At 44.4% G+C, this 17,670-nt stretch overlaps 1 protein-coding gene across 2 annotated transcripts in view; it reads right to left on the reverse strand.

The window, feature by feature from the left end:
* The window catches only part of CELSR2 (cadherin EGF LAG seven-pass G-type receptor 2), a 449,058-nt gene that overhangs the window by 220,646 nt on the left and 210,742 nt on the right, over positions 1–17,670 (reverse strand). For both annotated transcript variants that reach the window (XM_069633658.1, XM_069633657.1), the window contains exon 3: positions 5,755–5,977. In XM_069633658.1, the coding sequence (XP_069489759.1) occupies positions 5,755–5,977 (223 nt within the window). The remainder of the gene's footprint in view (positions 1–5,754; positions 5,978–17,670) is intronic.

Genomic DNA, 17,670 nt, shown 5'->3' on the forward strand with positions numbered 1-17,670 from the left:
TCTCTCTACACAGCGGGAGCGACCCTACACCTCCCTTTTTGTTGAGGTAATGCATGGCCACTGTGTTGTCCGTCATGATCAGGACACTCTTCCCATGCACAAACGGCAAAAAAGCCTTCAGGGCTAGCCGGATGGCCCTCAGCTCCAAAAGATTTATGTGAAGTTTGGACTCCGACGGAGACCGACAACCACTGGTGGTCTGCTCGTTGGAGTGAGCACCCCATCCTGTGAGGGAAGCATCCGTCACTACCGTCACCTCCGGCCACGGTTGCCAAAAAGACTCTGCCTTCATCAGATTCCCTTCGCTGGCCCACCACAGAAGATCCCGTGAGACCGTGAGTGGAATCTGAAGGAGATCCGACATCTTGCCTGAGAATTGCGACCACTGCATCTTGAGAGCCCATTGAAGGGATTTCATCCGCAGTCTGGCCTCTGGCACCAGAAAAATGCAGGATGCCATGAGGCTGAGCAACCATAAGAATTTGAAAGCCGGGGGACTCCAGGCATGTTGAAATTTGTTGACAATCTGGACAATGTGATGAGCCCTCACCTTGGGTTGCGAGCACTTCCCCAAGGACGTGTCCAACACAGCCCCGATGTACTGGAGCTGTTGGGAAGGTGTCATATGCAACCTCTTGAAATTGAGGGAGCAGCCCAGCATGTAACGGGAGTGGCAGGTGAGGCTGAGATGATCCAAGGCCTGTTCAGGAGAACGCGCTTAGATCAGCCAGTCATCCAGGTAGGGGTAGACGTGAACCCCCCCTCTCCTGAGATACATTGCCACTACCACAATGAGCTTGGTGAAGACCATCGGGCGGAGGTCAACTCGAATGGCAGGACCCGAAACTGACCAATAGTTCTATAGCACCTTTCTCCAGCAGGGTCAAGATTTCTTGCACACTTCAAAGAGAGTTTCCCTGGTGGATTGTTGTGAGGCCGATTTAGGAAAGGTAGGCAGTAGCCGTGGGCTATTGTTTCCAGAACCCACGCATCTGAAGTAATGGCTCGCCATTCTTCGAGATGATGAGACAGTCTGCCCCCAACCGGCAAACAATGAGACCTGGCCTCATAGCTGTTTCGGAGCTGCTGTGGCAGCGCCTGAAGGAAAAGAGGCAGCTACTTGAGCGAATTTGGCACCCCGTCCCCGTCCACCACAAGGACCCTTATGGTGGCCCCTTCGACTGGGCGCTCGTCTCGCTCTACCAAAAGAGTTGTCGTAATGAAAGGAACTCCTCCACTGCTGTCCCCTAGGACAAAAAGGCAGAGGTTGACGCACAGCTGCGCCCAAAGATTTAGCAGCTGCTTTGGAGGTCTGCAACCTATCAAGGCTCTCGTCAGCCTTGCTGCCAAACAAATGAGAACCGTCAAATGGCATGTTGAGAAGACGGGCCTGCACACCCGGTGCAAACCCTGACTTCCGCAACCACGCATACCTGTGTATCACGGTGCTCGCAGCCATGGACAGGCTGACACTATCAGCCGTGTCCAACCCAGACTGAAGGGATTTACACATGGTATCCTTGCCATCCTACACAATAGCAAGGAACCCATCCCTTTCTTCCCCTTCAGGAATATTCTCAGCCGCCAGAGAGAGACAATTCCACAGAGTGTGCGAAAATTTGGCCAAGGCACAGGTGGAGTTGGCCAATTTAAGGGCCATACTCCCAGCCGAAAATACCTTGCGTGCCCATCCATTGAAGCGCTTGTCGTTCCTATCAGGAGGGATGGTAGGGTACGCCGCCTGCCTCGAGGTGGCTGTGGCTGTGGCCGCCTGAACCACCAAACTCTCAGGAGTGGGGTGTGTAGATAGGTAGCGGGGGGTCGCTACTGGATGGGCGGTATTTCTTAGTCAACGACTTGTTGACCGCCGGAAGAGACTCCGGGGTGTTCCAAGCAGCAGCCACCCTTTTCTGTAACATCAAGTGAAAAGGCAACACTGGGTCAGTGGACGGACCCTGATCTAAAATGTCACTGAGGTCATCCTGATCGAATTCTACTGGAGGGCCGGACCACCCCAGTTACTCCATAACTCTTGATATCAACCTCCTATAGGAGGATTCAGCATGAGCCCCAGGCTCTGGCCTGCCAAACTCATCTCAGGAGATGTGTCCAGGCGACTGCCATCATGTAAAGATGAACGCAGATCTTCCAACTGACTGCCCTCAGAAAAGACCATGTCAGGAGCTTCAGGAGTGTCACCAGGAGCACCAAAAGGCTCCAACTCCAAATCAGACCTATCCTCATGCTCGTAGATCTTCTGTAGAGAATGAAAGAACTCCTTCCTGGGTACAGGAGCAGACCTGGAGTCTAGAATAGGCCTCACAGTCTTAGACAGAGCCTTCTCAGAGGTTTCACAGCCCTAGGGGCCTCCACCGGCAAATTCAACAATCGGGAGCAGACGGAACAGTGCCCTGAGATTCATAAATCTCCAGCATTTTCTCCATGAATGCCTCCCACTCCTCCGGGGTAGGGGTATAGGTGGGGCAAGCCACTTTCCTCACGGAGCCATCATCCGACGGGGAAGGCGGCTGGTGATGCTGCTTCCAGGAGTGCCTCGACGAGGAGGACGAGTGGCGAGAACCACTCCGGGACCGAGATCCCCTGGACTCCCTCTGACTGGGAGAGTCACACCTTGAGTCGTTGGTGGAAAGGCCAGTAGTCTTTTTAGATTTACGGGAATTGGATACCGACCTACTTGCAACTTCCCCTTACGCTCCCGCAAGGCCTTGGCAGTCAACGACTGGCACTTCGAGCGGTCGTCCGTGTCGTGGCTCTCGCCCAGACACCACAAGCAGATATGGTGCAGGTCCGTGATGGACATCTTGGACTTACAGTCCCTGCACTTTTTAAAGCCAGACCGCGGGGTAGGTGGGGTAGAAGAAGACATTATCAAAGTAGATGACACAAGGCGCGCCAAGTTCTCGAAGCAAACACGTGTGTGGAAAAAATGGAGCTGACTCTACGGGCGCCATGCGTCCTACTTATAACATCTGATGACGTCACCCTCAACGGAAGCCATCGAGGGACATCGACCCGACACCATCGACGCAGGACGCCCTCTGCCGAAAAATTTCTGAAGCAGCACAGCTGTGGACATTACATGTCAAAGATGTGAAATACATTGGAGGACACAATCCATTCGAAATCCTTAATACTACCCTCTAAAAAAAACACTGCAGCGCAATGAGCAGCACAGTTTAAAACCCGCGGAGTGCAAGAACTGGTGTAAAATCTGTCAAAAAGCGTTTACAACCAGGTTTTGCCCTCCGCTGGATTTAAAACATTGTTACAGGCATAAAACAGACCAACTCTGTCTGCCTGGCTTTTCCCCTATCAAAAGCGGATGCTTCACTTCTACATGACATTTTCATGTAAAACCAATGGATTCCGATGCAATCCGCCTGCTGACTGCATTGCAACGCCTTGTAAATGCGTAAGTCGCAGGCGGCATTTGCACCATTTATTTACGAGGTGTAAAAAAATGTTAAGGTGATGTCACTTGTTTTAACATTCATTTATTTTGCACCCCTTAGTGAGTGGCGACAGTTGCAACAGGAAACCATTTCTCACGAAAGTGCAAACGTAGGCCTTTCCCTCTGCAATGGAGCTTTTTTCTTGTTAAAATGAGGCCTATGCTATTGACAGAACCATCCTTGCAACAGTTATTGTTTAACTGTTTTTGGTTCCATTTTTGTAATGCTATGCATATGCAAAACCGCCCACGCTCCAGAGACCACACTGAGTCTTATTTTTAATGGGAACTACAAAGATTTTATACGAGCAAATGACATCTGCTATATGATTTATGAGCATTTACTAACAAAGAAAGTTCACCAAAAAAAATTAGGCCCTATCCAGAGTTACCCACCTGCGTGTGCAGGACATTGTCTAGCATTACATTAATTGTATACAGTAAAACAAACTCCACTTTCAAGCATGAATATAGACACGCAGGGAGACCCAGAGAATCTGCCAAAGTCAATAGATGTTTTTCTTTAGTTAATTATGTTCCGTTATTTCACTGGGATTTATTCCGCAGGCGTTTTCATGGTCTGCAGGCGCTTTGGTGGGTCTGAAAGAGGGGGGGTAGATTGCGGCAGTGTGGAGAGCGAGAAAATGAGACCTTGTAGAACATGTGCTTTTTTTTCATTCTGCAGCGCACTCATTGGATGAATTCTACATCAGCATTTAACAGGATCTCAGTTAACTTTTCAATATGTCCCTGACCTTTAATCATGTACAGCGGGATAGTCCAGTGGGTGCAAGCGCATGCAACAGTAAGCTTGCATCCTAGCACACACACAGCTCAACTTTTCATCCTTTCACATGATGTAATCCTAAAGCCTGTCAGGGGTCTAAGTGTACGAAAAGAAGTAGTGGAACTATGTTCCGGGCTGGCCTGTCGCTGCTCCCCACAAACCCCATCGCCACGCACAATGCAACCCCGTAAACAAATATGCCTGCTGTTTATGGGAGCATTCAGTGCACTGGACTGAAGTGCACGTTTAAACTTCTTCCTACACTTTTATTTTAAAACGAAACAATTCCGGAACTGTTTATTTTTAAAATAAAAGTATAGGACAAGTAAAACGTTTTAAAAAAGTAGAGGAGCACCGCTATGTCCACTTCAACCACTCTAATTCGCAGCAGCCTCGTAATCTTTGTTCAAGTAGTGCCTTGGAGTAGCCATGTTATGGGATGCCATCCCAACCGCCCCCCCCCTCCCTCACTCATGTCCTTCCCACCTGACCTCCTTGCTCCCTCACCCAAGGATCGCAATCTTCAGGTCCTCTTTAATAGCGACCTCTGACTGCACCCGTTCATCACTAACACCACCTGTGCTGCTCGAATCAACCTCTTCAACATTCAGAAAATGCACCCTTTTCTTACCGTGCATTCAACAACAAAAAAACTCTAATCTCCACCCTCATGCTCTGCAAACCAGACTCTGCTCAAGCCTACTCCCTGGCCTTCCCATCTACTCATTCCTGCCTCTAGAGAAGTCCTTAACTTTGCTATCCACACTCTGCACAACCCACCCAGATCCTCCTTCACTTCTACATACAGACCGCATGCTGGCTGCCTCTTCATGCACAACCACTCTCTGTACAAATTCCTTCTCCTAGTCTCCGAGGATATCAATGCTCTTGCTCCGCAGTGCCCGTCTGACTGTAGCTCAGTTTACGTACCATGGCGTTCCCTCCGACGCTCCGCCACACTCAACCTCACCGTCCCATACCCTCCCTGTGCCTCCTCTTGCTCGTTCTCCCTACTTGCCCCGCTCCACCGGAACCCACTGCCCATAACAATCAAAGCCAGCCCAAGCGTGGATCTCTTCAAAGCTCGGCTTACACTGCACTTACTTTCTGAAGAGGGAGATCCTCTGTCCTTTCCCCCATGCTCCCCTTCTAACCCCACCACTGCCTCAGTCAGGGGATCGCAGTTGCGACCCCTGGCGTCCCTTAATTACGTCCCTGCTAGTGATTCTCAATATTGTATATTTAAACAGTACTCCCCTTTAGGTTAATATTATGTTTGTAAGTCACCTGCGTTCTTATTTATTTATTTATTTATGCCAGATATCCCACTTTTTTACACCTTCAAGACTGGCACAGCACTTGCTCACATCTTTATTATCTGCCGTTCTTCGGACTCCCTTCGCGGGCATGCCTCCACCATGTGTATATGTTTCATTGCAAGTCAATTCTGATCGAAATGGACATGCCTGTTCGTCAAATAAATGCACATACTCACATGAGCGAGACAGTGAACCGGAAGCGCTGCCGCAGCCCCTTGAAAGTGACGAAGGACTGTGCCGGGAAGCTGCGCGTCGTCATCTGGCAATAGGGCTTCTCATAGTCCCCCGACAAGCAGTCACACCGGAAGCCCCCAACTAGCAGATTGACACAGCTGCCCCCGTTCTTGCAGACACCAGGTGTGCACCGGCCCGAACGGGCATTCAGCTCGCAGTGGTCTCCTATTTGGACAACAAATGCAAAAGTGTTTTTAAAAAAGCAGAAAGAAGTGACATTTAGAAGACCACACCCCTTTAAACCCTAAAATCTATAAAAACACCCTTATTGCTAAAATAACAGTAGGTAAACCTGGAGACTTCGAAAGATATTCTGGATGTATAGAAACTAAGAAGTAGACTCATCTGTACCTTATGCGACCTCTATGTGTATTTACAGATGGAAGAAATCCCAAGAGGATGAAAGTAATCGTTCAATTTGAAGAGACAGAACGTTCAATGGCTAAAATGTATCAAAATTGCGTATAGAAGATCTAAACCATTGAGCAGTCTAATAGGGGTTACCCCAAAGACTCCAAAATAATTCTTCAACGAGATATGTTTTGAGAAATTAAAATATAGGCATGATCACTAATTCTGTAGAAATGCATTTATCAGTGCAGTCTGAGAGAAATTCCTGTCCAGCGTCAAGTCCTTACAATAAAATGATTATCCACATATCCGTGGCTGTGCCACTTTCCACAGTTGGTTTGGTATTTCCAGATCATAGACCTGGGATTTGCAGCAGGCAGCTAAAAAAATAAAAAGACTACTTGAAAATTCATGCTTCCACAAATCAATGGCTTACTAAGCACACCTCGAGGGCCACAGCACAATCATGCATCCACTAATTCAGGCACAAGCATGCTTCCACTAATTCAGGCACAGGCATGCTTCCACTAATTTATCTCTGGCATGCTTCCACTAATTCAGGCACAAGCACGCTTCCACTAGTTCAGGCACACGCATGCGTCCACCAGTTCAGGCACACGCCTGCGTCCACCAGTTCAGGCACACGCATGCTTCCACTAATTCATCTCTGGCATGCTTCCACTAATTCACGCACAAGCATGCTTCCACTAATTCAGGCACAGGCATGCTTCCACTAATTCATCTCTGGCATGCTTCCACTAATTCAGGCACAAGCACGCTTCCACTAGTTCAGGCACAGGCACGCGTCCACTAGTTCAGGCACACGCATGCGTCCACCAGTTCAGGCACACGCATGCGTCCACCAGTTCAGGCACACGCATGCGTCCACCAGTTCAGGCACACGCATGCGTCCACCAGTTCAGGCACACGGATGCTTCCACTAATTCAGGCACACGCATGCTTCCACTAATTCAAGCACAGGCATGCTTCCACTAATTCAGGCACAGGCATGCTTCCACTTATTACTAATTCAGGCACAGGCATGCTTCCACTTATTACTAATTCTGGCACAGGCATGCTTCCACTAATTCAGGCACAGGCATGCTTCCACTACTTCAGGTTATCTGGTCTTCTGTTAGGGGGTTCCCAGTGGAAGTAACCCACGCTGGTGGTGAATATAGCACACTGGTGGTTTCTTTTAAGGCGAAACCCTAGTCTTTATATATCTTCCCAAATGTGTACGCTCTGTGGGTCGCTACTCTAGTCCTGCTTCTCACGGTCCCCACTCTGCCGCTCTATTCCACTTTCTTCTCCACTCAGACTAGCGCCTGGTTACTCGGGCAGAGGCACAATACACCATGTTCTCAGATAAGGAGCCTGCACCGTAAACACCCACGGCAGTGGTTGGCAAAGTCTTAAACTGCTCAAACATAACAAAGGACGTCCAGAACATTTCCCCAGGTGCACCTCCTACAATATTAACAGAGGCATTAAATAATGTATTTACTCCAGTTAAGCAAAATTGAGAAATAGAACTTTTATAAAGTGCAGCTGGTATTATGAGGGGTGTATGAACACCTGCTGTGGCCTGACATCTATAACCTTTAGGACTGAAGTGCATATTGCCAGTTTCTACCCATCCTTTCACATACATTATATTATTATCGGTGCTAGAAGTGTACCGAAAAAGGTCGTGGAACTGTGGTCCTGGCAGGGGAGACGGTAGGCGGAAGCCTAGTGCAACATGTGGCAAGGTCTTGCAGCCGGGCCACTGCAATAGTCTAAGTGACTAGAAACTAAGGCTCCTATTACAGCTTTACACTTGCACAGGGACATGAATGGGCTATTCCACTGTATAGAATGGTGATTATGGTCACAAGAAGTAGAGGAATGGTAAACAGAAAAACAGAAACCTAGTGGAACACCGTTCCCGACCATTCACACTCTCTTCGACCACTGATCATTACACGTCTCATAGACATTCTGTAATGTCAAGTTGCTCGCCAGTTTTACTTTGAATGATGTGTAAATTTCTAGTTCGCGTTCACAGCCCGGGAATCATCGACAAATTCTAAGCATTTAATTTCCAAAAGTGAAAAATTATGCGAAAGTGTTGCGCACAGTGTATTGCTTACTATGCAAATTCGTATCTGAAGAGTACTTTCAAACTTTACATTTTTGCTGTGTGGGGGAGACCCTGACATTTCCCCTCTTCACTAGATCAGCAAATCGGATTTTAATGGACCGATCGCTCTTTTCTATAAATATTTGAAGATTCTAAATTTTCTACAAATCTCTTATGAAATATTTAATTAATAGACAAGCTCCTTTATTATTTCAAATATTCGCCACGCATGCTGGCAGAGACATGCCTGAAGAAACACGGTCAGGGGATCCAGGACATGCTCCGCTTCTAGGGCCTGGTTCATGGAACGTTTTCCTATGGGATTGTGCCATTATAAAACACTTCCACGAATCAGGACCATCATGTTTACTATGATGGACAACAACATTTGGCCAGAACTCCTAAAGCCGGCCATCAGGGTTATAGGTCAACGGGTCGAAATACAAAGGATCGAATGCCATTTTTTGGAGTCAAAAGGACAGGCAAAAAAATGGTCGAATGCATTTTTCTTTTTTTATGGGGGGGTTCCCCCCCAACCCACTGTTTTCTTTAAAAAAAACATTTTTTAAAACTATATTCAATTTTTTTAAAAACGAAACATAAAAAAATGCATTTGAAAAAATTGTTTTTCGATCCTTTTGACTCAAACTTTTTGTCATTCGATCCTTTGTATTTGTTCAAATGACTGGACATCGGCCATCAGATGTCTGCAAAGGGCTTCCCACTGCAGTTTAACCTACCTCCCAAAATGTGTATATTGTTTGGGGGACAAAGCCTGTCCATGACAAATCTAAAAGGTTAACACTTGTAAAAATTGAGGCTTATTGACAAAGTGGTTCTGGGTGGTAGCAGCGACATGGAAAGTGAAGAGTGAGCCAGGAGTAAGTCAGAGTTACCACCAGCAATTCCTTTGTGAAGCGAATCGGAGCTCCCCAAGAGTAGTTCAGTCACTACTGATAAACATCTTCCTGAATTGAGCCCGTCAATAGTAAAAAAAAGGTTTATATTTTGAAAATGTACAAAAAAAGACAAAATGAACCCAACATTGAACTCTCGATAACAAACCCCCTGCAAAAAAGTTATGAGTGATGTACAAAGCTAAAAAAGAGGTTACCCTTGTTCACACTGTCTACACCTTTTGTGTTATTGTAGCCTTCTGTGGTACAGAACAGCTAACTGCTAAACTATAATCTATTGGTAAAGATTGACCTTTCGTTACAATAAGCAAACACAAATCACATAAGTAGAGCGGCTCTATAGAAATGTAAGATTCACACACCTTGCACCGTGTGTGGCCAAGTATGCACCGCGCGTGACACTGCATGCAGGAATGTGTAGAATAAAGAGTATCCACCAAACCTGACCGATTGCATATTTCTCTCTGTTGGAGCATAACCTTCAGAAGAATCATCAACTGTCTCGTTACTGGCCACTAACCGGATAGACAACGGTATGGTTACTCCGGTGAATGAATGAATGAATTGATGACGGTGCCGAACTGCAGGTAGAAGTGTGCTTTGTGGCAAAGATCACTGCATCCCTCACTTTCACCCCATATCAGCTGCACCTTAAGGGGAGTTCAATTTTGTATGACTGTGCAACTAATCAAGGGTTTCATTGACCTGTTAAAAGTTGTGTGTGCTCGTGACACAGGGGTCACAAGCTTGAACTCCATTGGATCTGCAGATGAGGAAAACCTTTTTAATGTACTTTTTCCATTAAAACCATTTTCAAATTATTTTAGCGAAGCCACTTACAAATGTAAATGATATCCAAATAAAGACAAATTCATACCTTAGAGAGAACTGATTGTAATCATATTAATCAATATGGAACATACAGTATACTACAACAATATCTCATGCCATTATTGTATTATATTTGGTTATTTATATAGTGCTCTTTCCCCACTTGGGTGGTTTCAATGCGCTTTTTAGGTTGGCACGCCCTCAGTGACTGTAATCAATTTGCTGGAAGGCTCTAAAGGATTTAGATTAGGAGATGCATGTGTGCATTTTGCCGGTCTAGGACTTAGGTGGCTGGCTAGGCTCGACTAAGCTGCCCAAAGCGAGGTCAGGCACGTGCGTGGGCGCTGTTGGTGGTGTGCGCTAGATTGCTGTTGTTGGGAGAGTCGACGTGTGACCAGCTATACTGGATTTCTTTTGTTGGTAGTCGCCGTATGCTAGTGGCAGAGGCGTTGAGGTACATCAGGTGTTTCAGTGTGGATGGCTATGTGTGCTGCTAAACCGGAAAGCATAGCCATAGCTGCATTCTACAGTGCATGGATGCTTGGCATGCATGCAGCCTGTGTCCACAGATGTGGTGTGAGGTATACGTACCATAGTCTTCAGGGTTATACGTACCGTAGCCATGCTGGATGATATTCACAATTATATCTAAATGTGGCACTGGCTGACATTCAAATCCTGTCTAGATGTGACGCAAGCTAATATTCACAGTTCAAACTAAAACTAAATGCATAAAGAATAGAATCCTTAAGCGTGCAGATGGCAGCTTTGTTTGTTTGTTTATTGTTTGTTTATTGATTTGTAGGGCGCACCAAACCCTTAGTTAACTGGGCGCAAGTTAGAGTTAGAGCTTTGCACACCAGCAAAATTGTCTACACCACAAAGCAATTAGATCTTGCGACTTTACAATACAGACAAATCCTACAGGCCGGCCAAAGGCCTACTGGAAAGAAGTGTCGCTACAGTAAACTATCCCTTTTAGGCTCCTTTCCGACTACAGCAGCTATCCAGACCAAGTGGCTTGCTCAGCAGCCTCAGACCATGGCATTTCCATTCATTCAGCTAACACTCCACAGGGTGTCTCCACCAAACCCATTGAAACAGAAGTAAGCTTCAGGTAGCGCCAACCTGAAGGTTAACGTGTTTTGTACCCCACCCACCAACAAATTCCACCTCTTATTCTTACAAGAGCCACAGAGGTAAACTATGGCAGAATGGTGCAACACAATACTTCACCCAGAGTGCCACTTTCAGAATCCATTCACTAATCACCAAGGTTACAAGGAAAAATGAAACTCCTTACCTCTACCATCACGCATTCTATCATCAAAGGCATCGTTTCCATAGCCAAAGTTGTTAAATCCACCTCTATCAGAGGTCGAAGTAGGCGGAACGGTTGGCAGCGGTGCTCCCATACTTTTTATTTGTAAGTTTCACCGTTCCTATACTTTTATTTTAAAAAGAAGCCGTTCTGGAATGGTTTCGTTTTAAAATAAAAGTGTAGGGTGAAGTTGAAGCTTGCGCTTCACTGCACTGCACTATACATTCCAATAAATAGCAGCTATGTTTGTTTGGGGGTTTGGATTGTGTGTGGAAAGGGCCACAGGGATGGGGTGTGTGGGGAGCGGGGCAGACCGGTAGGGAACATAGTTCCACTACTTCTTTTCGTACACTTCGACCACTGATCACTATAATCATCAAAACCACCATAGCCACCGGCAGAGCCATTATAACAAAACCCTTTTGGCATTGTATGTCCAATAATGTCCCTATAAAATAGAACATAGAAGAGATACTGTGAAAGAACAAGTAGAGATTACAAAAAATGTGAAGGGAGAAAAGTATACAATAGCATCCAAACTAAACACGCTACATACATTTCTTTAACCTCTTAAGAGCCGAGGATGCGTCTGCTCGTCCTACCTCCTATGCCACCATAGGAGGTAACAGTTTTCCAGTAAAAGCAGCCAAACTGTGGAACTCCTTGCCTCCCAACCTTAGAGCAGACATGCCCTATTTGAAATTCCGATCCATGCTAGTTTCATGGCTGAAAACGAGGGACCACCAAAATAGCTAGGTGCCAAGGCTATCACTCTTGCTACCCGCACACTGTGTAACCCGTGCGCCCACTTTGTACTCGTGTTTATATTGTATATATTGCCTGTTCTCCCCATATTGCTCTGTATATACTTTTATTGCTAACATGTACACTTTAAATTTGGAACCAAGCTTCGAATATTCTTGTAAATGCTGCGCCTTGATACCCCTAGGTACATCTGCGCATTATAAATAATAAAACAAACAAACAAACAAACATTTGCATAGACATTCATAATAGCCCTGCAGCATTCCATCCAAGCTCGTATTTCTTCCCATTGTCGCCACTGGCGTGGGATTTCTTCTCTGAACAAACTTAACTAATCAAACCTTCCAAAAAAAATTCCACAGACGTGTTGAAGTGGATTTCAATGGGGAGTTGCTTTTATTGAAGCTCAAATAAATACCCAAAAAGCACTTGCACGCTCTGAACACCAGCAAGGCATAGCAGGCTCGTCCCCGCCACCCCACTGTATTCAATATTTTGTATGCATTTCAATTGTTTTCACATCCCCTTGTCCCCTCCATGATGCCCTGTGGGTGCTTTCAAACTGTACGTACTTCCTGTATAAGCGCCTAAACACCAAACCATACATAAATAAAGCCAATGCATTTCCTGTTCAACCAAGTCTATACATTTCTCTGAGGCACCGACTAGAAGATTAGTGGGATTTAAATTTCGTATATTTGGCAAATGGTTCAACACTTTACTGTGAGACGTCCACACAGAAAAAAAATCAAGCCGTTTCAGCCGAGGTAAAGCAGGTGTGAAGGTGTTTCTATTTAAGCGGATCCCGTGGTTTCCGCACAAATTATAACCAGTGAAGTTGCAGTGCGAAAGGTTTCAGTGCGGTAGGAAAATAAATAGATATATGTAGAAGGGTACAGATGTGGAGGCTTGGCAAAGAGTTCAAGAAGCAGTTGGTGGGTGAGGAGGGTATGGGGACCCCCAGCATTAAAAGAAAACCGCACAATAAAACTCACCACAAAGTAAGTTACCACTTTCTAATTGTGTGGATTAAACCACTTAGGAACACCATTTCAGAACCAGAGCCTCAACATAGATTTGATTCTAGCAGATGAATACTTTTGCACTTTGGAGGGGGGGGGTCAATATATGCGGAAGAAAATGTCTGTCTGGTTTTCTCATTGTTTTTTAAAACCATTCATCCATTGACATTCCGGCCAAAAGGATAGACAGCAATATATGAACTATTCACAAAACATTTTGCAAGTGTAATAAAACTGAAGTGCCCCTGGTAGAGAGAAAAGATTCAAAAACACTTGAAACAGGTTCCATTGAGATCGGGCCACTTAAACAGAGCCTTAAAGCCAAGTCAAATAGAATGATCCAAGCAGGCGCAAGTAAACACAAAATGACCCAACTCTGGTGACAATCCAGTGAGAACGGCAGCTGAGAGTACACAGTAGACAACAAGTGGGCATAATAAGACTGAAGGAAGAAATGCCATAAATACATTACAATGCGATTACACAACTGATTAGCATCTACAGAAAAATGGTGGTTCTAAACACACTCTAATTCACAAAAAAGTTCTGTGACACTTAATGAAGTACTGGTCTGGCTATGACAGGAAAGAGTCCCCAGGAATGCTCAGAGACCAGTATAGAAACTGCAAGTATACTAGAATACTGGAGACGTATACTAGGCCTCCCTCAATGTATTCCGATGGCAATATTGCGACTTGAATTGGGGCTTTTATCCCTCAAATCAATAGTAATGCGCAAGAGAGCCGAGTTATACATTAAGATTAAGAACAACCCCACTAATGCTCTCTTGAAATGCGTAAATGAGGCCATGAGGAGTAAGCATTCTAAACTGGAGAAAGATATGTTAACGCTTAGTGAGGCAAGCGGCTGGTCCCCTAATTGGGACCAAGATAATCAAACGATGTTTCATCATCTCCTGAAGTCTATCTCGCTCTGGGATTGGCATGAGAACTATGGGCACTTGGCTACTTTAAGAAGCTATAGTTTTGTGACTTATCTTCTTTACACCTTTAAGAAGAGTCAACCGTACCTTAATCTCTGTCCTTCTCCTGCATTGAGATGTTTCATTTTACTGATGTGTATTAATTGCTTACCCACTTTAGCAAATCGACCTTGGGACAATGTGTCTCGAGACGCTATCAGAAACTGTAGAATATGTGGTACTGTATCTAATCTTGAAACCGCAAGACATGTGTTAACTCAGTGCCCCCTAATGACCCAGTATTATTCCAAGTATCTCGGAATCTATGTACATAATATGGATCATGTGGGATCTAATGAGTTTTGGTACTATTGTATTAACACACTTAACCCGAAGCTCCATATTGCACTTTTTAACATTTGGTCCATTGCAGGAAAACAAATGAGCAGATGTGATTAGTAGGAGGTATTATACCTCTTTTTGAACTTACTGATCGGTTTTAGATATGATTGGTCAAGTTGTGATGTGCTCTCTTCGTTTTATATATTTTTAGATTGGGCGATTTGCTGATTAATTTATCTTCTTTTCTACTTACCAGTGCACCCATGAAATACTATGTAACCACACTAGAAAGCTTGTTGAACTGATTATTCGACATCTGACCAATTGATATACTAATTATTAAGTAAGAAGTGTAATTAATATCTTGTATCAAGATTATTTGTTAAATGTGTAAAGTTTAAAAAAATATTTTTAAACTGTATCACATTACAATAAATAAATAAATAAATTGCAAGTAAGGGAATGGTGTCCAGCCAGTGGCTCCTCGCAGTGCGATGAGGAAAGTGAAATCATCCACAGTCAAGTTGATTAAATGAAGGAATAAACAAAAAACATAAATGGTAGAAAAAAGGCAATCCCTAGAACAAGGCTTAGAGACAAATTCCACCAATGGACTATGGCATTTGGTTGATCCCATGCCTTTCCCTCTCCAGAGGAGTGTGATCTTATGCAACTGTCTTGTAATCTCTGTTTCCCTCTATTCTTGCCATCCTTCTATTCGGACCTTTTCAGACGATTATCCCTTTCCATCTTCACAAGGGCCATAGTAGCAATTGCAGTGTCACTTTTTCCAAACTTATGTATACACAGAGGGGGGTGTATTCTCTCTTTTATTTGATGGAATACACATTTTCAGATACAAGATGGTTGAGAGTCCTTTTTCCTGGATCATCGGGGGATTTTCAGATTGCAAACTATTATTTCTTTTAATTACACGCCTATACCTGTGACAAGTCTCTAAGCATGGACGGGATTCGAAACTGTGTTGCTCTGTGTTGTTTTGCTTCAAGACAAACGTGTTGCCCCTGGGCTATCCTCCTGGTCCAAACTGTCATTCACTGTATGGAATGTTGTATTTTGCCATGGTACTATGTTAATGTTCATGCCAGATGCACTAAAGCTTTGTCGAAAAACCTGGGAAGTCATACCACTGACCTCCAGGGATGAGTTCAATTTGGCATGCCATTGCTGCTTCAAGCATTTTATGCCAATATTTGGTATATCTGCTAGCCAACTGTGTGTCTAGCTTAACCTTGAGTTGAACAGAACCAACGTTTTCAAAATACTTTGCCATAGAATTATAGCGTTTGAGTCCAGCTTTGCAATCTCATTGGCCAGTCCAGAATACTTCATTTCATCTTTTTTCTATAACCCAAAACACATGCAGTTGTATTGTAGTTGTGTTTTATATGGCACAAACCTAGCCCGAAAGTCACAGAGCGCTCTAAAAGAGTTCAAGGAATAGCAGGGGTCTGGAGTGATGGTAGAACCGGACACAGAATCACCCAATGTTGCACGTAGGAATTCACCAAAAAGTAGGCCTTGCAGTTCATTCCTGACCGGAATCGTGTTCCAATTGGGTTTATTGGGCAAATGAATGCCACCAGACCTTTGTACTATTGGGTTCCTATCAGAAGCACTGGTCAAATATAGGGAGCCCCCTACAGGATGTTCTAGGACAGGAAGTTGGTACAAGCTTGCTATGGTGCAAGCATGTACAAAAAATATATATAACTTACTATGGCCTTGACAGTTACTGACAGAATCCACTTATTATTGTCCCACATTATAAACAAATTCTAACGTCTGAAATAAACAGCTGAGCATGTGAACAGGACATGAAAAATAGCCTGACCCTACCACTACTGGGACTGGAAGTCCTTTGTAGGCTATGAACAAATCTGTACTATTCTGGTCCTAGGCTTGCATGTTCGCCTTACGCCAAATTTACACTAGGCGTATGACCGTTGGCAGTAGATACTGTCGCCTGATGAACGACAGGATCAGACTTTTGCCCACATTGTTCCGGCACAAGAGAAACAGCATAAATAACCTGAGGAAACTTTATTCAAGAACTTATTTTATGATGGTGAACATTCACAGTTCCCTGGAAGCTTTAATGGCCTCTAAACGTATTGATAATGTGGCCTTCACTCATGATGTGATCCCTTACATTTTCAGGGCATAGTTACTTAGGCAAAAGGTGATATGACCTGATGATATCAAAACAATCCTAAAACCAGTTTAATTAGAATTGACTATTTACGTGATGATATCAAAACAATCCTAATACCAGTTTAATTAAAATTGACTATTTACGTGATGATATCAAAACAATCCTAATACCAGTTTAATTAAAATTGACTATTGACATGATGATATCAAAACAATCCTAAAACCAGTTTAATTAGAATTGACTATTGACGTGATGATATTAAAACAATCCTAAAACCAGTTTAATAAGAATTGACTATTTTTGGCTGGTTGGCCTGTCATGCTAGAGATATAATTATCACTAGCATAATCTTTTAAATATCTCATTTTAACAATATTCACTGTTTGATACCTAAAAACAATGACCTTTATTCCAGATTTCTGTTATCAAATTAGTCTATTTATTTATTTAAATTGCCACTTAATTTGGGGTCAGGGGATACCTGGAAGTACATATCCCATGTTGTAGTGGTATTAGGTCAAGAGACTGTTTTAAAAAAATGAACTTTAAAAAAAACAATTTAGAAAGTTCGCACTTTGACCGCACAGAGCGATCTTTCTAAATCGAGCTGTCAGCCCATGCGACATTCACCTAGGGGCTGACAGGGACGCCAGCACCCGGAAGCAGCCCCGACAGAGGCCGGGTAAGTTGATATGTGCGCGTGTGTGTTGGGTGTTCTTGTCTGTGTGTGCGCACTCTGGGGGGAAGGAGGGGTCTTGTTAAATGTTAAAGGTATTTGTACCGCTCACTGTCAATAACGGGGTTGGTCCCCAGGCGCTCTGGCGGATCTGCAAATGAGAAGGTGGGATGGGTTAGTAGGTGAAGCGGGAGTAGGATAGTGAGAGGAGTGGTGTTCTGTTGGCAGCTTCACCTCGGTATACACCGGGTGCTGAGCCTTGGTGCGAGTATTGGGTCGATGTCAGTCCTCGTGTGCTGTTGGTGCGGTTTATGTGTTGTTACAGTGTTGTGAAGTGCGTGTGGGTTGTGTGCGAGAGATGGTTGTGTGAGATTTTTGCGTGAGACCAGTCTGCAGAAATGCTGAGTTTT

The sequence above is a fragment of the Ambystoma mexicanum genome, chromosome 13 (genome assembly GCF_040938575.1).
Source record: "Ambystoma mexicanum isolate Mex_15411 chromosome 13, UKY_AmexF1_1, whole genome shotgun sequence".
NCBI classification, from domain to species: Eukaryota; Metazoa; Chordata; class Amphibia; order Caudata; family Ambystomatidae; genus Ambystoma; species Ambystoma mexicanum.